This window comes from Camarhynchus parvulus, chromosome 11, assembly GCF_901933205.1.
Source record: "Camarhynchus parvulus chromosome 11, STF_HiC, whole genome shotgun sequence".
In the NCBI taxonomy this organism is placed as follows: Eukaryota; Metazoa; Chordata; class Aves; order Passeriformes; family Thraupidae; genus Camarhynchus; species Camarhynchus parvulus.
In genome coordinates, this window is record NC_044581.1 from 7,004,514 (window position 1) to 7,023,353 (window position 18,840).

General features: G+C 60.1%; 1 protein-coding gene across 3 annotated transcripts in view; it reads left to right on the forward strand.

Moving 5' to 3' along the window:
* Positions 1–1,378: 1,378 nt before the first annotated feature.
* RIPOR1 (RHO family interacting cell polarization regulator 1) overlaps positions 1,379–18,840 on the forward strand; it is a 30,884-nt gene continuing 13,422 nt past the window's right edge. Inside the window, exons 1-2 of one of the 3 annotated variants that reach the window (XM_030956101.1) lie at positions 1,379–1,542; positions 2,277–2,705. Coding sequence is in view for 2 of the 3 variants with exons in the window: in XM_030956099.1 (XP_030811959.1) it covers positions 10,001–10,079 (79 nt within the window). In the remaining variant the exon portion in view is untranslated. Of the gene's footprint in view, positions 1,543–2,276; positions 2,706–9,953; positions 10,080–15,061; positions 15,372–18,840 lie in introns of those variants that run through there. The other 2 variants (XM_030956099.1, XM_030956100.1) reach the window with 2 other exon arrangements.

The window sequence follows — 18,840 nt, forward strand, 5'->3', positions numbered from 1 at the left end:
GAACTAACCCCAGGCACTGCCGGCAGTGGTCTCCCTCTGGGTGCTGGGATAGCAGACCAATTGCTGGGTAGAGCCAAGCGGAAACAGGTCAGCTGATCCCAGTTTTCAAGCCAACACGAGACTGGGGCAGGATAAACCAACTGGGACCTCTCTGCAACTGAGATTCAGCCCTGGTGAGTGCTTTGCCTTTACAAGTGCAGCCAGGTGCTCTTCCACCCACTGAGACAAGGCTCATCCCAGGGAGCACATGCTGGAGCTAAGCCAGCAGGGACTGTGCCACCCATGGTAACTTGGAGGCCAGGGACCCCTGAGACCCTTAAAGTGCTGCAGGGCACGTGTTCTTCAGGAAGCCTCAGTAAAAGGCCAGATGGGCAGGTCTCCCTGCTCAAATGCTTGCCAAGTGGTGTTGGCTTTTCCTTTGCACAAGTTCCGGGTGTTTGTGCTCATGGAGCTGATTATCTCCCCGTTTCCTCTCCTGCCTGATGTTTCCTGCCTCCCTCCCTCCCTTTTGCTGGTTTTGCCCTTTGTGTCAGGCTTATTTCCTGGCTCTGGGAAGTGTCAGACCTCAGTGTCCCCCCTGCCCCCTGGGATGGCAGCACATAGCCCTGTGTCCTTTCACTGGGTGCACTACAGTGCCCCAGGAGACACTTGAGCTCCCAGCTCCCCCTGACCAGCTAGCTGCTCCCTGGGAGCACAGGCAGGTTTGAACAGAGTGTGATTTAAGATCCATCTGTTTTTACCAGCTCATCCAGCTCTATTCTGAAGCTGGGGCACAGGTGCCAGCATTGGTTCCAGCTGTGGGGAAAGCCAGACAACTCCTTGAGGACACTTTCTGAGGCTGCACAGGGTCATGGAAATGTGTCTGGGGACTTCCAGAGGCCATGGGTGGGGAAGCTGTCACCCAGAGCAGCTCAGACAGCCTCCCCCAGCCTCTCTGGAGCCATGGTAACATCTGGGGGCAAACATCTCTCTGCTCCAGGGAGCCCAGCAGCTCTCCAGGCTCAGTGGTGGAAAAGGCCCACATTTCCCAGGGTCTTCCAGCTGCTGCCTTATTCCAGACCAATATCCACTGGCAAAGACTTGTTGCACCAGGAGCTGGAGCCAAGCAGCTCTGTGGGTTGGGGTAGGAGCACTGAGGACATTGGGACTCCTGACCTGACTTGCCAGGATCAGGGCAAGACCAATTTTGAGAGACACCCTCGCGCACCCGAGTGGGGCAAATGGCAGCAGGCAGAGCCTCTGTGAAAGGCAAAGGCTGCTACAGGAGGAGAGGGCCAAAAAACGGAAACGAAACGGAAAAGGGCTGCTCCTGTGAGAGCCGTGCAGCTGCGGAGGTGGAGCACAGGCAGGTCACAATCAGCCGTGCACGAGGAAGTGCTGGGACAGCAGCTAGCGCGGCCAGGCTGCAGCAGCTCCAGGTGCTGCAGATCTTTGTTAAGAAGGACCAGGAGCAGAGGCAACCAGAACTGCAGGGACCTCAGCCAGGACCTGGAGATCCCCTTTGCAGGAGTCATCATCCAGCCAAAACTTCCTTCTGCCAAGGTGTGGGTGCTGTCTGGGATGGGGGGGATGGGGCAGCAGGATGGTTGCTGTGGGGACCATGTGCTGGGTGGCACCGTGGTGCTGGGGGGCTCTGAGGCCTGGGTGACCATTCCCAGAGCCCCCAGCAGTGGGAAACACTGATGCTGGGGAGGCTGGACTGTCTGGGAGTGCAGGGTTTGGGGGGTGTTGGGGTCCAGGGCTGCCATCAAAGCACTGGGACCCAACTTGTGTCCGTGAGGCTCTGGAGGGGGAATGACGCAGTCCCTGCAGCACCAGGGCTGCTGAGGAAGCCGAGTGGGACCAGCAGATAATGTGCTGAGGCTTCCTCCTGCACAGCTGCAGCTGCAGGGCTGGGGTTGCTCCATTGCTATCAGCCCCTGCAGAGCCCCGTCCATCCCTTCTCCCTCCCTTATTATTGTTTGCCGGGAGGAAGCAGCTCACCCAAGTCCCACCTCAAGCTTTTAACCCACTGGTGCCTGCCCTGATGCTCTCCACTCTCGTCAGCCAGAGCCAGGCAGGCTCCACATCTGCCCTGGGAGGATGGTTTGGTACTGGGAGCTTGCTCCAGGCTTTACCTCCCTGGCAACCAGAAGCACCCCTTGACTCATCTCCCCCAAGCCACCTTGTCTCCCACAACCCCTTTTGCAGAGGGCAGACACTGGCATTGCCACTTCTAAGGCCCTGAAAGCTTTAGATGCCATAATTCCCTCTTTCCTCTCTCTTCCCCTTTTTAGCTGGTTGGATCCTGTCTTCTGCTTCCTCTGGAAGCCCCCTAGTCTGCTGGGGGGGCACCATGGAGACAGCAGCTTTACCAGCTTCACACAGACTTAACCCAAACCCCTAATAAGGGGTTTGGAGGAAATCCATCTTGAGGAAGAAAAATGCAGCACTTCTCCAGCTTTGTTTGACAGGCTGGGATTTAATCAAACCCTGAGATGTCCAGAAGAGCTCCTTGGGGAAGAGGAAATCAGACAGAACATCTCAGCAGCCTTCTCCAGATTGTCATCTTCTCACACAACTGAGCTCTGCCAAATTGTCCTCACTTCTCAGCTGGCAAGGAGGGGACATCAGTGTCCCATCAGCACAGGCTGGGCTGTGCCCTCCCTGGTGATGACCACTGAGAGACACCTTTCCTGAGCATCAGTGTCCCTGCAGGAGCAGAGGTAGGTCAGCCACTGCTGAGCCTGATGGGGTGAGCAGAGATGCTCCCTGTCCCCTGTGAATGCACCACAGATGTTGATGAGCCCATCACATGCCCCCAGTGCCCCCTAAGAATAAACCAGCCTGCTCTGTGCCCTGGGGCCCTGACACTGCCACACCCATGGATCTTCAAAAAAAAAACCCGTTGGGAGCACAGGAGGGTGCACCCATGGGTCACAGAGAGGTGCTCACCCTTCCTCCCACAGCTGGGCTCTGCCCATGCCTGTGCCCCCAGGGATGCCCACAAAAGGGATGATCCCTTGGCCATAGCACCCAGTCCTGCTCTGCAGGGTCCTGCCAGGGGTTTGGAGCAGGTCAGCCTCTCCCTGCCCATCCCACGGCACCAGCTGGGCCTGAATTTCCAGCTTTTGCAGAACAAGTTCCCGGGTGGCTGCACTTGGAGCTGGCACAGTGCCGAGATGTCAGTGTGCCTGACCAGTGCTGTGAGCATGTGGGGGGGCTGTGGGAATTGTGATGGGGTTCAGCCAGGCATGCCATGGGCTGGGGCAGGCTTCCTGCTGCTGTCTGCAGGACAGGAGTTACTGGAGGGGTCATCTCCTCAGGCCCCAGGATGTCAGCCCACAAATGTATCTGTTCCAACTCTTGACCCAGACCTGCTGCCCTGGAGCATCTTCCCCCCCTTGTTGTCTCAAGGGAGTGGAGTTAAGACCCTGTGATGGCAAGAGCAAGGATCCAAGTTCATTGTAATGAGTTCTCTCCCCCATGTCCCTCTCCTTGGAGCCAGGGAAGTGACGCTGGGGAGGAACTTGGCTCCTCTTGTTTGTTATTACAGGATAAAATTACCCTTTAAAGCAGAGCCAGTGCTGTCAGGGTTGCATACCATCCGGGAACATCGCTCCTTCCAGCGGCTCCGCACACTTCTGGGTATTGTGCTTGCATAGAGCCAGCCCAGCGCCGGTCACAGCAAGGGGGATGCAGGTGGGGGGATCCAAAAAGAAGTTTCCAGGCTCTTTTCCCACCCTGGGAAGTTTGGGAGCATAGGGAAAAGGCCTCTATCTGAAGAGGATAACTTTTCTGACTCTGGGATGTGTGGAAAAGAGGGGCAGAAAGCAAGGGCTGGGAGCAATGAAAGGGAAGGGGGAGCTGGATGTCATTGGGGTGTTTTGGGGTTTCTCTTATCTCCTGGGATGCTCACTCTGGCTCAGCTGGGGGCCCTGTGGATAGGGCAGCCTGCTGGTTGCCACTGTGTGCAGGCTGGGCAGTGGCGTGCAGCTGGCACCCATCTCACCACCCAGGCAATGTGAGATGGGAAGAGGGCTGGCTTCTCCTTTGAGCTCCAGCCTCTGTCCCTGGGGGTCCCAAACCCAGGGGACCCCTCTCTCCTGTGAGCAGGATCCCCAGGAGACACCCAGCGCCCCAAGGCTTTGCAAGACATGGGGTTTCCTTAGCAGCAGCCTGGCCATCCCACCCACACCTCTGGAGGTGTCTCGGGGCTCGCTCAGGGTTTGACTGCCCCATGCTGAGCCATGACGTGCCTGTGGGGTGGAGGGGAAGGAAGCTGACCCGGGGGAGCGGAGCCAGGGAGAGCTTCCTGCAGGGAGCTGCAGCCTCCAGTGCCTCCCTTGCTGCTGCAGATGGCTCCGAGCGGGATGGAAGGCATGAGAAGGGCTGTGCGAGCCTGAGCGGGATGGAAAGCAGGAGCAGGGCTGTGCGAGCCCCTTGCAGCCGCTCCCCAGCCTGGTATCCGCCTGCTCGGAGCCGTTCAGGAGGCGAGCGCCAGCTGGGGCCCTGACACCGCCACCTCAGCGGGGTGTCGAGGGAAGCCTGACTCATCCCCAGCAGGAGAATCTGAGACTTGCAGATGTAAACAGAGCTGGCCTTGGCATGCCAGGACATGTGACAGATACAGGAGAGACCTGCTGGAGCCACAGCCTGAGGCTGGTGGCATTCACACATGTGCTAGAGGCATGAACAAGAGCTGGAACGGGTCCTGCTCAGGGGCATCACTTGGGTGGGGAGGAGGTGGCAGGATCCCTGCTATCAGCCTGTCCCTCCTCTGCTACCCCTACCCCACTGGCAGCTTTTAGCAGCTCGTTTTAGTCCTGGTCTTTCTGTTTGACTGCCACTGCTTTCCTCCAGGGACACCCCTCCCAGTACAAATCCATTTGGGCCAGCAGCTCAGGAGAGGTAGAAGAGCTGCAGGATGACCAGGGCAATGGTGGCCTCACCTCCTCTGGAAGTATTAAAAAAAAAGTATGGATGGGACATCTGTGGGATGTGGTTTAATGGTGGGCTTGATAGTGTGGGGTTAATGGACTTGATGATCTTAAAGGTTTTTTCCAACCTTAATTTTTCTATGAGAGCAAAACTCGTGAGATGCCACCACACAGTACCAGCTTTGGAAGCAGAGTGCAGCTTGTGGTGTCAGGAGGTCTCCCTGCATGTTATGCTGGGATGGAGAGAGCATGGAAATGCCAGTCTGGGAGCACAGAGGCTCCATGAGTGCCTGTTCCATCTCAGGAGCAGGGATCACTCAGAAACCTCACAGTTATTCAACACACTCTCCAGCACGTGATTTCCCTTGGGTTTAGATGTGCCATGCTGTGGGCTCCAGGCTGGGAGAGCTGCAGGCCAGTGAGGAGAGGAGATATCACAGCCACTTCCTATCCTTGCTTACCCTGCACAGCCGGTTTCATTTCCTTAATCCCCATCCCAGCATTTTCTCTTGTTTTCTTTGGAGGGGAGGGAGCTTTGCTGGAGGCTGCTGCTCACCGCAGTGCAGGAAGCACTTTCACACTCTGGGAGACCAGCGAGAACCGGTCTGTTCCCAGGTGGGCTCACTCTGCTCTTGGATGTAGCAGGTGCTGCTCACGGGGGGACAGGGACCCCACCTCAGCAGTGGAGCAGATCAGGGTGTGTGGGATCCCCTGCCCTGCTTGGGTGGACTATATTTACATGCATTTGCATACAGCTCTGCCAGATTTGCAGACTCAGCCCTGCCAAAACACCTCGTGCTCCGAATGGCCTTTTCCTCTCACATCCTTACAGCACCAGCTTTGGGGCAATGTGTTCCTACCTCAGCCAACTGGATTGGCCAAACTTTGCTTCACGTGGTGCAATGTTGAATCCTCAAGGCTGCAGACACCTCAGCTGTGCCATTGCCCAGCTGTGCCAGTTGCCCTGCCACTGGCTACGTCTGCTGGGCTGGGCTGGTTTTGGGCTTGCCCACAAGCTCAGCCTTCCTGCTCAGTGTTGGACAACAGCAAGGGACTGTAGGAATCTTGTGAATCATGGATACTTTTGGAGTGATCCTGTGGGTGTGTGTGTGAGCTGGTTCCTGCTGTGCTGAGATGGGCACGGCTGCCTGCTTGCAGGAGGTGGAGTAGTCCCAGGGGATGTTCAGCACCCCAGGCTGAGCTGGGATAGCAGTTGGAGATGCTGCCAGCAACTTTCCCGGGGTGAAGAAGGGAGTTAGGAGGGGAGACAGCTGGTTGGTGGCCAGAGAGTCTGGACCAGTGCTGTTCTGCAGCTCCTTACCCTCCTGGCCTGTGCTGGGGCTGAACCTGATGAAGTCACAGTCTGGATGCCCTGGCTTTGCTGCAAAGCCCTGACCTGGATTCCAGATTGCTGGCCAGAGTATGGGAGAGCTGACCAGCACCCAGTGCTGGCCAACACTGAGTGGGTTTGTGGCCACACTGGGGGTACCCTATCTTCCCTTTTCCTGGCCCCATGGGCAGACAAATGCTGGGACATGCAATTCTGCCCCATGGAAAAGGACCGGCTGGGTTAGGGCCGTGGCCCAGCCTGCTGCTGCTGTGAGCTGGCCCTGAGTGTGTCAGGGAAGGTTTTCCAGCAGAGCTCAGAGGACCTGCTGGCACAGCCTTTCTGTGCTGCTGGCCAGTTCCTGAGCACGGCCAGGGCTCTGGTGAGTCAGCTGGAGCAGCAGCTCACATTGCTCATGCTGCATCAGCACCGCCCTGGCTCCCTTAGCTTTTACCAGGTTGTGTTTTCCAAAAATGCGCAGCTGGAGGGATGGGGAGCTTGGGGCTGGGATGCTGGATGCTCGTCTCCAAGGTGGTGGCAGGGATGGTGGCAGGGTTGGCAGCAGGCTCTGTGGGGGCACCTCAGCTGCTCACAGGGGTGGTGGCTGGGCTCTGAGTGTGCTCAGCATTCGTGGCTGTCCCAGTGCAAGGCTTGGAGCCCCAGCCTGTGTGTGCCTTGCTCCAGTGCTGAGCAGGAATGCTGAGCATGCAGCAGCTCCAGCCTGGAGCCAAGGGCTGGCCTCCAGCCCTCTGGAGAGAGGGGAGAGGAAGACATGGCTCCAGGCCCAGCCTGCAGTGAGAAGAGCAATTTGGGCAGAGACCCGCGGTGCGGGGCTCCACTGACAGCTCAGGCCTTTCTCTGCACCACGGGGTGGTTGCAGGCAGCTGGCAGGGCTGGTGCTGAAGCTGCCAGGAGCAGGGGAATGTGCTTGGAGTGGTCTCGGGTCACCAGGCTCTGTAAAGGTTGGATCCTGTGCTGGGAGGAGCTCATTAATGCCAGCAGGGTCTCAGACAAAGTGCCCTTGGGCTCAGGGACTCTGTCCCGCACCAATGCCCAGCTTCCCAACTGGACTGCTGGGAAGGCTCCTTCAGTGACAAGAGCCCAGGAGTATCCATATCCATGCTGGGAGCGTTAGCCCAGGAGTATCTGTATCCATAATGAAAGGATTAAACCAGGAGTACCCATGCATAGCCATGCTGGCAAGATTAGCCCAGGAGTATCCATATCCATAAAGAAAGGGTTAAACCAAGATTATCTGCATCCATGCTGGGAAGGTTAACCCAGGAGTATCCAAATCCATGCTGGGAGGTTTAACTCCTTCCTGCCAGCAGGCACCATACCTCCATAAAGCCAGGAGGGAGTTTTGGAGGGCAGGCAGGCCAGGAGGCCACTCAGGCAGGAGCCTGTCCTTGTTTTTGTTTGCCAAGCTGGTCCGTGCTGAGCAAGCTCCCAGAGCAGCCAGTGCAGTGTGCCAGCTCTGACCTTGGCACAGGGAGTGCTTGGCTCCCCAGCCCAGCCTGGCAGGGCAGGCAGGCGTGGGGCTGAGGGGAGGGTGCAGTCCCCTCTCCTGCTGTGTGCAGGGATACAGCTGCTCCCCAGCAGCAACCAGGAATGGGGCTTAACTTGGGATGGTGGTGCATAGGTAAGTGGAATGTGGTGGCGTGGGTCAGTCTACCTCCAGGCACCCCAAGTTTTTACTGAGAAGGTGGTCAAACCCTGGAACAGATCTGGGGTCCATCCTCAGCAGAGTGGGCAACTGGCTGAGAGAGGAGATTCTGCCCTTCTGCTCTGCTCTGCTGAGATCCTACCTGCAGCACTGCATCCAGTCTGGGGCCTCAAAATAAGAAGGATGTGGACCTATTTGAGCAAGTCCAGAGGAGGCCACAAAGATGCTCAAAGGTCTGGAGCATCTCTGCTGTGGAGACAGGCTCAGGGAGTAGGGGCTGTTCAGCCTGGAGGTGAGAAGACTCCAGGGAGACGTTGGAGTCCCTTCCAGTACCTAAAAGGGCAGCAAAAGACTTGAAGAGGGACTGTAGACAAAAACACAAAGTGCCAGGACAAGGGGGGGATGGCTTTGAAGTAACAGAGGGCAGGATTAGATTGGATATTAGAAGGAAATTCTTCCCTGTGAAGGTGGGGAGGCCCTGGCACAGGTTGTGCAGAGAAACTGTGGCTGTCCTGTTCCTGGAAGTGTTCAAGGCCAGGTTACATGAGGCTTGGAGTAACCGGATCTAGTGAAAGGAGTCCCTGCTCATGGCAGGGGGTTGGAACCAGGTGGTCTTTAAGGTCCTTTCCAACTCAAACCATTCTGGGATTCATCAACCATGTGGCGTGGTGGATCCACCCTGGCAGCCTCTCCCTGTTGGCCTTTTGGCTTGGCTTTTCCCTGGTGGCCTCAGGACCTGCTGTCCCTTCTCCCATCTTTGCATCACTTCTCCTTCTGTGTAACCAGGCCAGCCTGGAGAACTGGGCTGGGAGCTGGGACGCCCTGGTTCTCACCGAGCAACCTTGGCAGCAAATGCTCTGCTCCTTGGTGTGGCCCCAGGAGAGTGAGAGTGGTGCAATGATTTCCTTGTCACTGATATTGCCCTGCTCCACTGGGCTCCAAGACCTGACGATGGTCTAATTAGTGTTTGCCTCACAGGGCTGGTGAGAGCACTGCTCAGCCTTGTCCTTGCATGGAGGGTGTCTCACCAGGGCTGCAAAGGCTTCAGTTCTACTTAAAACTGGGTCGACTCAGTAGGATCTAGGACAGGTAGGAGAAAGATGGTCTTGGGAGAAAGGAGAGGAGCAGGGTGCAGTCCCCCAACAGGCATGTGGCTTCCTCACCCCTCCACCTTCAGGGATGCTCAGAGGTGCCAGGGTTTAGGAAGTGGACTGGCAGCTGTGGAAGCAGCACTGTGCGACTGTGGCATCCCTCGGGTGACAGCCTGCATTTAGACTGCTGCAGCCTGTCCCTTAGTTGGGGAAGCTGGGAGTGCTCTTCTGCTGCTTCCTTAGGATGCTGGAAGCTGGTGGGATGGGGAATGTGGGTCAGTGCCCATGCTCTGCTCCTCCAGAGTGCACTTTCTGATTGGCAGAGGTCCGAGCATGGCTCAGTTGGATGCAGGAGCTGAGGGGGAAGGCAGGGTGGGGTGCTGGGTGTCACAGAGCTGGGAGTAAGGATGTTTGGGTGTTCCCTCTGCCACCGACTGACTGACTGCACAGCCTTGGTCATGTTGCTTCACTGCTGGAATGTGAAACATGCCCGGGGTCTGTCAGAGAGCACTGAAGCCCGCGAGGCTGTGGTGGCCCTTGTGGGGGGACATGGGGGCGGAGAGGGAGGACGTATTGCTCCAGCCATTGCTCCCCTGGCAAGGGGAGGCTGTGGGCGCGGTGTGCGGCAGGAAGGCCAACAGCCCGGGGCCCAGCAAGCCGGGCTGCCCCCACTCCCCTCGCCCGGGGGGAGGTGGGATCCCTCTCCGGCTCACGGTGGGGTTAGTGGATCCCCGGGAATGTTGATGGGCCGGCGGGTCTGGAACCCCCGCAGGCCGTGGCGGCCGTGGCGGTGTTGGTGGCGGCGGTGGTGGCGATGGCGGTGTCGGCAGCGGTGTCGGTCGCCTCGGGGAGGGAGGTGCTCCCGTCCATGCAGCTGCCATTGGCGCTGGCTGGGCCGTGGTTTCCTGCCGAAATCACATGGCTCCCGCGTTTCCATGGAGAGAGCCGGGGTGGGCGCTGCCAAGAGCCTGCACGAACTCCCCGCTTGCTCCCGTCCATGGGAGTGGAACAAAGGGGATGCACCGAGCCAGGCCCGCTTTCGCCCCGCGCCTCGCCCCCCGCCTCTCCTGGGACATGTGAGTGCCACCCGCACCTCCGCACCCCGCGGGCACGGGAGGGTCGGGGGGAGCGGGGTTGTGGCCCTGGCAGGGCTACACCCTTGGGGGGCCACGTCGCCGCAAGCCACCGCCCGCCCGCCCGCGTCCCCACTGCCGCCAGCCCCGGTGGGCGCCCCGCGCTGCGCTGGGGGCTCCGGGCTCGGCGGGAGGGCAGGGACGGCGACACGGACACGGACACGGACACGGGGCTCCGCTCCTCCGCCCCACTGCGGACCGGAGCGATCCTCCGCGCTCCGGCCGGCACCGTGGCCGGAGCCGCCCGGAGAAGGAGCCACCTGGAAGCGGGGTACCAGGGCGAGCAGCCCCAATGTCACCCGGTGCCCCTCAGACCCTGTCTGGGATAGATCAGCTTCTCCAGCCGCTCTTTCGCTCCCGGGTTTGGAATGACGCTGGTGGCACGAACCGTGCCCTGCCCCGAACCCCTCGGGACTTCAGGCAGGGGTACGGGCAGGGGTACGGCGGGCGAAGGAGAAGCTGCCCGTGCCCATATAGGGCCGTGCCCGAGCGCCAGAGCCCTGGATCCCGCGGGAGAGGCTGCAGCCATCGCCCCCCACGGCAGCCCCGCGCCGGGCGGGACCCGCCGGGCTCCCCGGGGACCTGGGTGCACCGTGTCAGCTGGGTGCTGCCTCCGCCTCCCCTCCGGGCCGACGGGGGGAGGAATGCTCGGGGGAATTAATGAGACAGATCTCGCTTTGTTGCTGGCCCGATCCTCCTGTCTCCCAGCCCTTCCCAGCCTGCCAAGAAGTGCTCGGGAAGGCCTCGCACCATTAACCCTTCCCCTGCCGCACCTCCGGCCATCCCAGGGCATGCAAACAGCCTCAGCGGCTTTTGCCCTTGCCGCATTCCCAGAGGAGACTCCCGAGGGCACTGGGAAGTCCTGGGCATCCTATAACCCCCATGTCTCCCGTCTCCTGGCTGATGGCCTCACTGCGTCCCCCGGGCAGGGCTGGGACGGGAGGCTGTGACGCCGCGCAAAATCCGGCAGTGCAGGGCTTGTCACCGGCTTGTCACCAGTGGCGTTGCCTCCTCTCGGCTCGTGAGGGTCCCCGGTGCCTTGCCACAGTCCCCTGGGTGGAGAGGAGCTGTGGTGGTATCCCTGGCATGGTGGTGACTGAGTCTCCATGGAGGACATGTCATGATGGGGTTGAGCATGGAAATGGGGGCAGCAATGGATATGGCAGGGATGGGGGATGTCGGGGGGCACAGCTGAGAGGTGTTGGAGTGCAACCAGGGAATAACTGTTGATCTGCAGTGAGGACAGTGGTGAGGACAGGGATATCTCTTCCCAAGCCTTGCTGACGCTCCTGGTCAGAGCTGCTGCTTTGCCCAGGACTCTGCTGGCTGGGTTGCAGCAGGATGCCTGCGATGGGCATTGGACGGGAGGAGCTGGATGGGTGTAGGGTGTCCCCCAGGAATGCCATCAGGCTGGGATCCAGAGCATGCCCGTGGCTGAGGCTCCTGCCATGACACTGACCTAAAGGACAGGACCCTGGGAAACCCATGGCAGGCAGGGAGCAACTGGCATTCGAGATCCCCTGGGCACAGTGAAGGCAGCCCAAGCCCTGGCTTTGCGTGGGCTGAGGCCAGTGCTGGGCTGGGACGAGCTCCCCGCCGCGTGCTTTGGGGTTATTTATAGGGCTGCCATTTATATCGCTTCTATTTCTGCTGCCGTGTGGGGACTATGCGAGGAAGCGAGGGGGGAGGGCTCGAGTCTGCCACCGCCCCGTGCCCAGCCCCTCCAGGAAGGGATGCTGCCACAGCTTAGGGCCAGCCTGGCTGGGGGTAGAGCCTGGCTTGGCATGAGGGCTGGTCCTTCCCCAGCCCCCAGGGCATCCAGTTGTGGAGAAAACTCTGTGTTGGGCTCCCAAGATTTTTTGGAGTTGGCTTTGCCAGTTTTAGCAGAAAGTAAAGTCCAAGAAGTCAGCTGTAGCACTGTGGTGGGGGTGACCACCTGCAGCTCTATGACCAGCTGTCCCAGCCCAGGACAGGTCACGTGGTCACTTACTCTGCTTCTTCAAGCTGTGACTGTGTGTCTTCTTGCCAAAATTGTCATCTCCTGCCTTTTCCCAGGACTCCCCCATGGCCAAGAGCTTTTTGGTCCCTCACCAGGCTGATTCCATCTCCAGAAACCTTTTGGGCCAGCCACTCAAAGATGTCTCTGGAGTACTTGCCCAAAACAGCCTGAAACAGCTTCTTCATCACCTTGGCCTTTGGTGCTGGTGCCACTAAGGCAGCGTTGAACTGGGGCTGGTGGCTTCTCCAGGGGTTAGGTGCTGGAGATTCAGTGCTCCTGGTCCCTGGGAGCAGGGAGAAGCTGGAGAATTTCCCTAGGACTCTGCTGGCAGGATGTGGGATCTATGGGAAGCTGGTCTTCTATCCCATGCAGGGCAGGGAAGTGGGAATAACCTGCTGGATTTTTCTGCCTATGCACAAACTGGCTGTGGCTGCATGTGTGTGTCCAAGCATGGCTGCCCAGGGAGTGTTTGCATGTTCAGCTGTTGTGGTTGGGGTGGGGATGCCCAGGGCGGCTCCCCAGGCCTGGTATGAGGAAGGCATAAAGGGACACTGCCAAAAAGGGAGCACCTGAGGCATTACACCCACAACATCCTTGCTGCAGAGGAGGGATTGAGGCAGCCACCCTGGCAGGTTGAGCTGAGCCAGAGTAGTGAATATGCAGGGAAACCTCCTGAGTTGAAGAGTCACATGGAGATGTCGTCTCCCTTGCACCCACTCCCTATTCCCAGCCCAGCCAGGAACAGGGACTCATTTAACTCAATTACCACCCTGGCACTGCTGGCGTGGCTTGTGCCCTTCCTCTGCTCTCCCTTGGCAAAGTGTCCTGAGCTGTCAAGCCCCGCCAAGTGCCTTGCAGGGTGCTGTGAGGTGCTCAGAGGGCATGGCTGATGGCATGTATCCTTCTCCAGTACCCTCTGCCACTTTTGGAATGCCTGACCCTGTCTCCTGCCTGCTCCTGGTGGTCTCCCCAAGGGTGAAGCCCGGGATGGTGCCATGCCAGGCACCTCACCCATGTGTCAGCTGCCACACAGATCCCCCTGGGACTGCAGGCTACAGAGAGAGGCAGAGTCCCCAGAAGCAGCACAGCCTGGCTGTCACCTCTCTGCGAGGGAAGCCTGGAAGTCCCTCACTCTGTGTGACACCGGGGAAAACCCCTCCCGCAGCTGGGGCAGCTTCAGCGTGGCTTTCTCATTAACCTTTAATGAGAACAAACAAGCTGGCATGGCCGGCGCTGCGGGCGCGCTGCCTGGCCGTGTGCTGGCCGCGGGCTCCGCTCGGCTGCCAGCCGGGGCAGGCTTTGCACAAGGATGGTCGAGGCCGGGGCGGCGCCGGCAGTGATGCCATTCCCTGGGGAATCAGCACGGGGTGAAAAGCACGCTGGTGGCCACTGCCCAGGGCAGCCGTCAGGATGGGACTCTGCCCGTCGGCGGGGAGAGCCGGGGGGATGCATCGTGTTCGGGAGAGGTAGGAGACGTGGTCTTCGTGCAGCTTCTGGAAGGCTGGGGTGGAGATGGGCTTTGCAGTGTGATGGGCTGCTGGCTCCCCATGGCACTGGCACTGGCATGGAGGCTGGTGGGCACCTGGGATGGTTTTTCTTTGGATGCTTCTCAGAGCCAGCCCAGCCTCACCAGCTCCAGCCTCACCAGCTCCAGCTGCCCTCCCAATGTGGCTGATGCTGTGCACCCACCTGGGCACTCACCTGGGCACTGGGACCTGAGGGTGGCCTGGGTCACAGCACTCTCTGGTGACACTGCTGCAGCCTCAGCTCTGCAGGCCTGACTGTGGCTGGCTCCAGAGCCACATGTGGGTGCCATGCCACCATACATGGGAGCCCCTGATGCTTCTTGTCCCCTACGGGACCTGCTTTGGGCTGGGGAAGAAATCCCACAAGAGGCTCACTCTCTGAGGGAGAGGTTAACTTTGTGGGAGGACCTCATATCTGCAAGGACCCCCAAGACTCTGTCCCAGTGCTTTTCCTCCTAAACCTGTCCTGACCTTGCTCTAAAATCAGCAGCAAACAGGAAAGGAGCCTGGGAGGGAGGTGTTTCTTCCTGCTCCAGTGACGTGGTGAGGGGCAGCTGATCCCAGCCTGGACAGAGCTGGCTGCTCCAGCCTTTGTCCAACCTGGAGGGGGGTTGCAGTCTTGGGTATTCCCAGGATCAGGGCTGAAGCCTGGTGACGTCTGTATCACAGAGTCTCCTGGTTGTTCAGGGCACTAAACAGGGAGTTGTGGGCCTGAGAGGTGCTGCTGGCTGCTGGGATTGGCATGGAGGGCAGGTGGTTCTGCCACACTCTGCTGTGGGAGCTGGACCCCCATGAAAAGCAGGACAGACATTCCCACATGGGAATTGCACCCCAGCGTCTTTGGAGAGCCCTTCGAGGGCTTCACCTGGCTGAAGTGAGCTCTTCCAAGGCTTTGGATACTCAGGATACAAAGTAGGGACTTTTAAGCAAGGAAACCCTTTTCCCAGTAGCTCCTGGGTCTTGGAGGATGCCCACAGGCATACCACGGGATTGCATGCTGTGGGAAGCCTACAGCAAAGCCACGGTGGTTTTATATATACATAAATATAACTATATATATTTATTATATTTATATATACTTATATTTAAACCCTAGCAATGCAGAAGCAAGCGGCAGTGGTGTGAGCATCAGCTGCCCACGGCTTTGTGCCTGCCCGCAGTGGAGCCGGCAGGGACGGGGGCCAGGGGCTGTGCATCTCCCGCCCAGCCTCGGGTGCAGCTCAGGGCCGGCGGGGCATTCCGCAGCGCGGGGTGTGCTGGCCCTGGGTGCCGGCGGGAGCGGGGGTCTCCAAGGGAAGCGATCAGAGAGGGGCTGGAGGGGGGGTTTGCAGTGTGTTCCCCTCCCTTCCACCCGCGCCTCAGTTTCCCTAGGGGGGCGGTGGGGAGGGAAGCATAGGGACCGAAGTGTGCTGTGCTCCGGGTGTAGCCGGTGCTGGTGGGGCCCCTTCCCTCCAGGGGGGTCAGGCATCCTCCCCGTGTCCTCCCATCCTCCGTCCCCTTGAGTCACGCCGGGGCTGCGGCGCTGGGCAGTGATGTCAGCCCGCGGGCAGGGGAAGCGGGGGAGGAGACTGCTGCCCGGGGGGGCCCTCCGGCCACGGCCCCCGCACTCGGGCGGACAGACGGCATGAGAGAACAACAACCGCCCGGGACGCTGAGCCCAGCCCGAGGGGGATGTGCTGCCGCAGCACGCCATGAATGGCAAACCGAAAGGTACCGAGCACCGGCAGCGCCGGGGCTCCCCAGCGAATGGCGACAATTTGGGGACCCCCAGCTGCTCGAGGCTCCCGGGGTGACGTGGCTGGGCTCAGGCGGGGTTTTTTGGGGCGAGGAGATTTCTTGAGGGGAAAGCTCTCCCTGACAGGGACACCAAGGACATACACACCCGCCACCTGCAAGGGACGCAGTTGTCACCGCGGGTTGTGCTGACGGGGTGTCAGGACAGGGTCTCCCTGCAGGATAGAACCCCCTGGCTGCCTGATCTTGCTGTTGCCTCCACTGAGATCCGCCGTGTCTCAAGGCAGGAGAGGGGCCACAGCTGCCAGGTACTCTAGGGTGAGGTACCCCTGATGCCAGGGCAGTGCCCGATGACATGGCAGCACAGTTTTCCTCGGCAAACTGTTTTTTCCCCATTCATGCCCCTGTGTCTGACGAGGACAAACAGAGCCCATCTCTATGTCTCCCTGGCATGGTGGCCCCAGGTGACCTGGGCAGAACAGAGGGCCTTGGGGTTGCTTTTATGCATGCGGACCAAGTTGTCTGGGCAGGATTTGTGGGGGCAGCTACTGGTACCCAGCAGAGCACTCTGGAGATAAGGATGTCAGGGGGAAGGTGGCATATGGGACCTCCACAAGGTTATGCCAGTCCCAGGAGGATCCTTCCAGAGGTTCCCAGCACTTCTGAGAGGGATCACAGCCCACTCAGGAGCAGAGTCTGGTGCCCGTGGCCAGGATGCAGCCCTGTCTCATGGGGTACAGAGATGAGCGGTGTTTGTGGGGATCCTGACTGGGTGGGTGCTTGGTTTGTGCCTTTGGTGGTGGGGGACTCACTTCACCAGGACTGCTGTAGTCCTGGGCTGGTTCCCAGGAACCATCCTAGAGAGCACACTGGGTTTGAGCTTTGCCAGCCCTTGGGAAACCCCCTGCCCCAGTGGTGGCCACTTCCCTGCGTTACAGTTTGGGTTTGCATCTCCTCCTGGCTGGAGACAGGGAGCCCGTGGGATGAGTGGCAGGGTCGGGGGCTGTGAGCCCCCCCGAGGAACTGGCTGTGAGTGTCCGCCTGTGCCGTGCCCTGCCCTTCCTCAGGGATACTCCGCGGGGTAAATAAGCACTTCCTCCAATTCTTCCCATTCGCAGCTCCTTCCCTTTCCTGCTGCCCTCCCACTTGGCCCAAGGAGCCGGCAGCCTCCCCTGGCCGCAGGGGCGGATATGAGCACCATGTCCCTACTGCCATGGGGCTGAGAGCACCCAGCACCCATCCACCCCAAACTGCCGAGAGCAGCCAGCACCCAAACAACCAAACCGCCATTCCCTGTTCCCATGGGGGCTGTGGGGCTGTGACCTTATGGCTGAGACTTTCTCCCTGGGTGAGTCACGGGAGCCCGGATGCCATTCACTGACTCATCTGACTCCCGAAAGCCCCCAGTCCCTCTCCTTGCCCAGCACGAGAAGGAACCGGGGGTGCCCTGCCTTCCTGGAAGAGAGGCAGAGCGTGGAGAGGTCAGGGAAGAGGCGGCTCTCAGGCTCCTTGTGACCAAGGCATGATGGCTTCGGTCCCGGATGCTCCCATCCTCTGTGCTGAGGGGACATGAGGCGTGATGGGAGGGAAGAGCTGCTCCAGCCCACGCTGGGAGCCGGCCAAGGGCCGTCCCGGGGCCGGAAGGGGCCGGCGGGGGCCGGGGTACGTGCCTGGGTTGGGGCAGCGGGGCCGCAGCTGTGCAAACACGGACGCAGCGCTGCTCCCGGGGGAGCCGAGCCAGCGGGCTGCGTTCACAGGCTCCCGAGGTCACCCCCACCGTGCGCCCAGGTGTCACCCAGAGGTGCTGGGGTGAAGTGTGGCAGGACCCCCCCACTTGCCCCAGACACCACGGGCAGGCTGGATGGTCCTGGGCCCATCGTGGCCTCTCCCACTGAGGGACAATGTGCCCTGCTGTGCCCTGGGGATCACCGCAGTGCCATCAGTGCAGGGACCACAGCCCACCTCCCTTGGGTGCCCTCGGTGGTGCTCCTTGGTCCTGGGTGTCTTCCCCGAGGTGAGGGGTGTTGGAGTCTGCTGGGTTGGCCACCCTGGGCATTGGTGGCCTTCAGTGAGTGACATCCCTGGAAGTGCTGGTCAGAGCACCCCCAGTTCCCAGGGCTGCAGGGCTGGGGACACAGGGGGAGCCAGTTTGGGGCGTCTCCGACCAGGGCAGTGTTGATAAACCCGCCGGAGCGACCTGAGGCTGGTGTCTGAGTGTCGGAAACAGAAACCAGCTGGGACCAACCCAGCCGGTCGGACTGCCCCCTCCGCTGCTCAGACCAGCATTCTTGGGATCCCAATCATCTCCAGAGCACCGGGCGTCGAGAGAGGAGCCGGCAGCCGGGCTGGAGAGCCCCGGGGTGGGCTCCAGCACCCCGTGCTGTGCTGCTTGTTCAGCTGCTCGCTGCCCTTCTGGCCGCTGCCCACGGGCAGTGCTGGCCAAGGACGGACAGAGGGACACACTCCCAGGATTGCATTTCCTGCGCTGGGAGATCTGGAGGCAGTCTGTGGCACGGAAAAGGTGAAAACCTTGGTCGGGAGGCAGGTTTGTTAGCACTGAGCCCTAACTAAGGGCAGGGGGCGGTGGGGCTTGCTGGGACTGAATCTTTGGGGCAGGACCTTTTCTGCTCAGGAGCAAGAAAGGATGTGCTTGGGGCTTTAGCCCATGGCAGGGACATGAGTGTGCTGGTGCTCTGATGGTGCCAGCCTCATGGTAAGCCTGGCACAGGGCTCACCAGCCTGGGCGAGATACGGTGCCCAGTGGTCCCTTCCAAGCGTGCCCCAGGCTCTGCTCCCTGCCGGGGCTGGCTGTGCTGCTGGTACCAGGTACCTCTTATCTCGGTAATGTCAGGAATGCACTATGCTGGGGATTTTTCCTTCTCTGTGAGCCAAGCCCAAGAGTGCCAGGAACAGAGACCCCACATTCTGCCTGCCCTGCCTCATGCAGGGAGTGCTGCCCTTCGGCACCCAGCTGGCTGCCGGTGCTGGGCTGGAGCATCCTTGGGGCTCCTGCAGCATCACTCCTGCTGAGCAGGGGTATGGTGTCCCCCTCCCCTGAGGGGGCTTGGGGTCCTGGCACAGGATCTTGGTTGCAGGGTGCCAGGTCTGGGGATGCAGGGTGCTGTGGTGCATCATGGTGGATGTTTAGGGGAGAGCTGGGTCCAGGGCTGGAGCACAGGGCTGTGGTCCTGTCAGCAGCCACTGCTCCCTGTGCCTGTGAGAGAGCCTCCAGTGCTTTGGAACAGGACCCAGCACGGCACAAGTGTCTGCTGGAGCCTCTGAGGTGCCTGAGGAGGTGGCTGCAGATTGCTCTGAGTTGTGCTGGGGCATCAGTTCCCTCCAGCACACCCAGCATCCTTCTCCCCCTCCTGCATCCTCCTCCCCTTGATGCTCTCAGCATCTATCTCTCTGACAACCTCAGCATCCTTCCCCAGTGTGGGCTTCT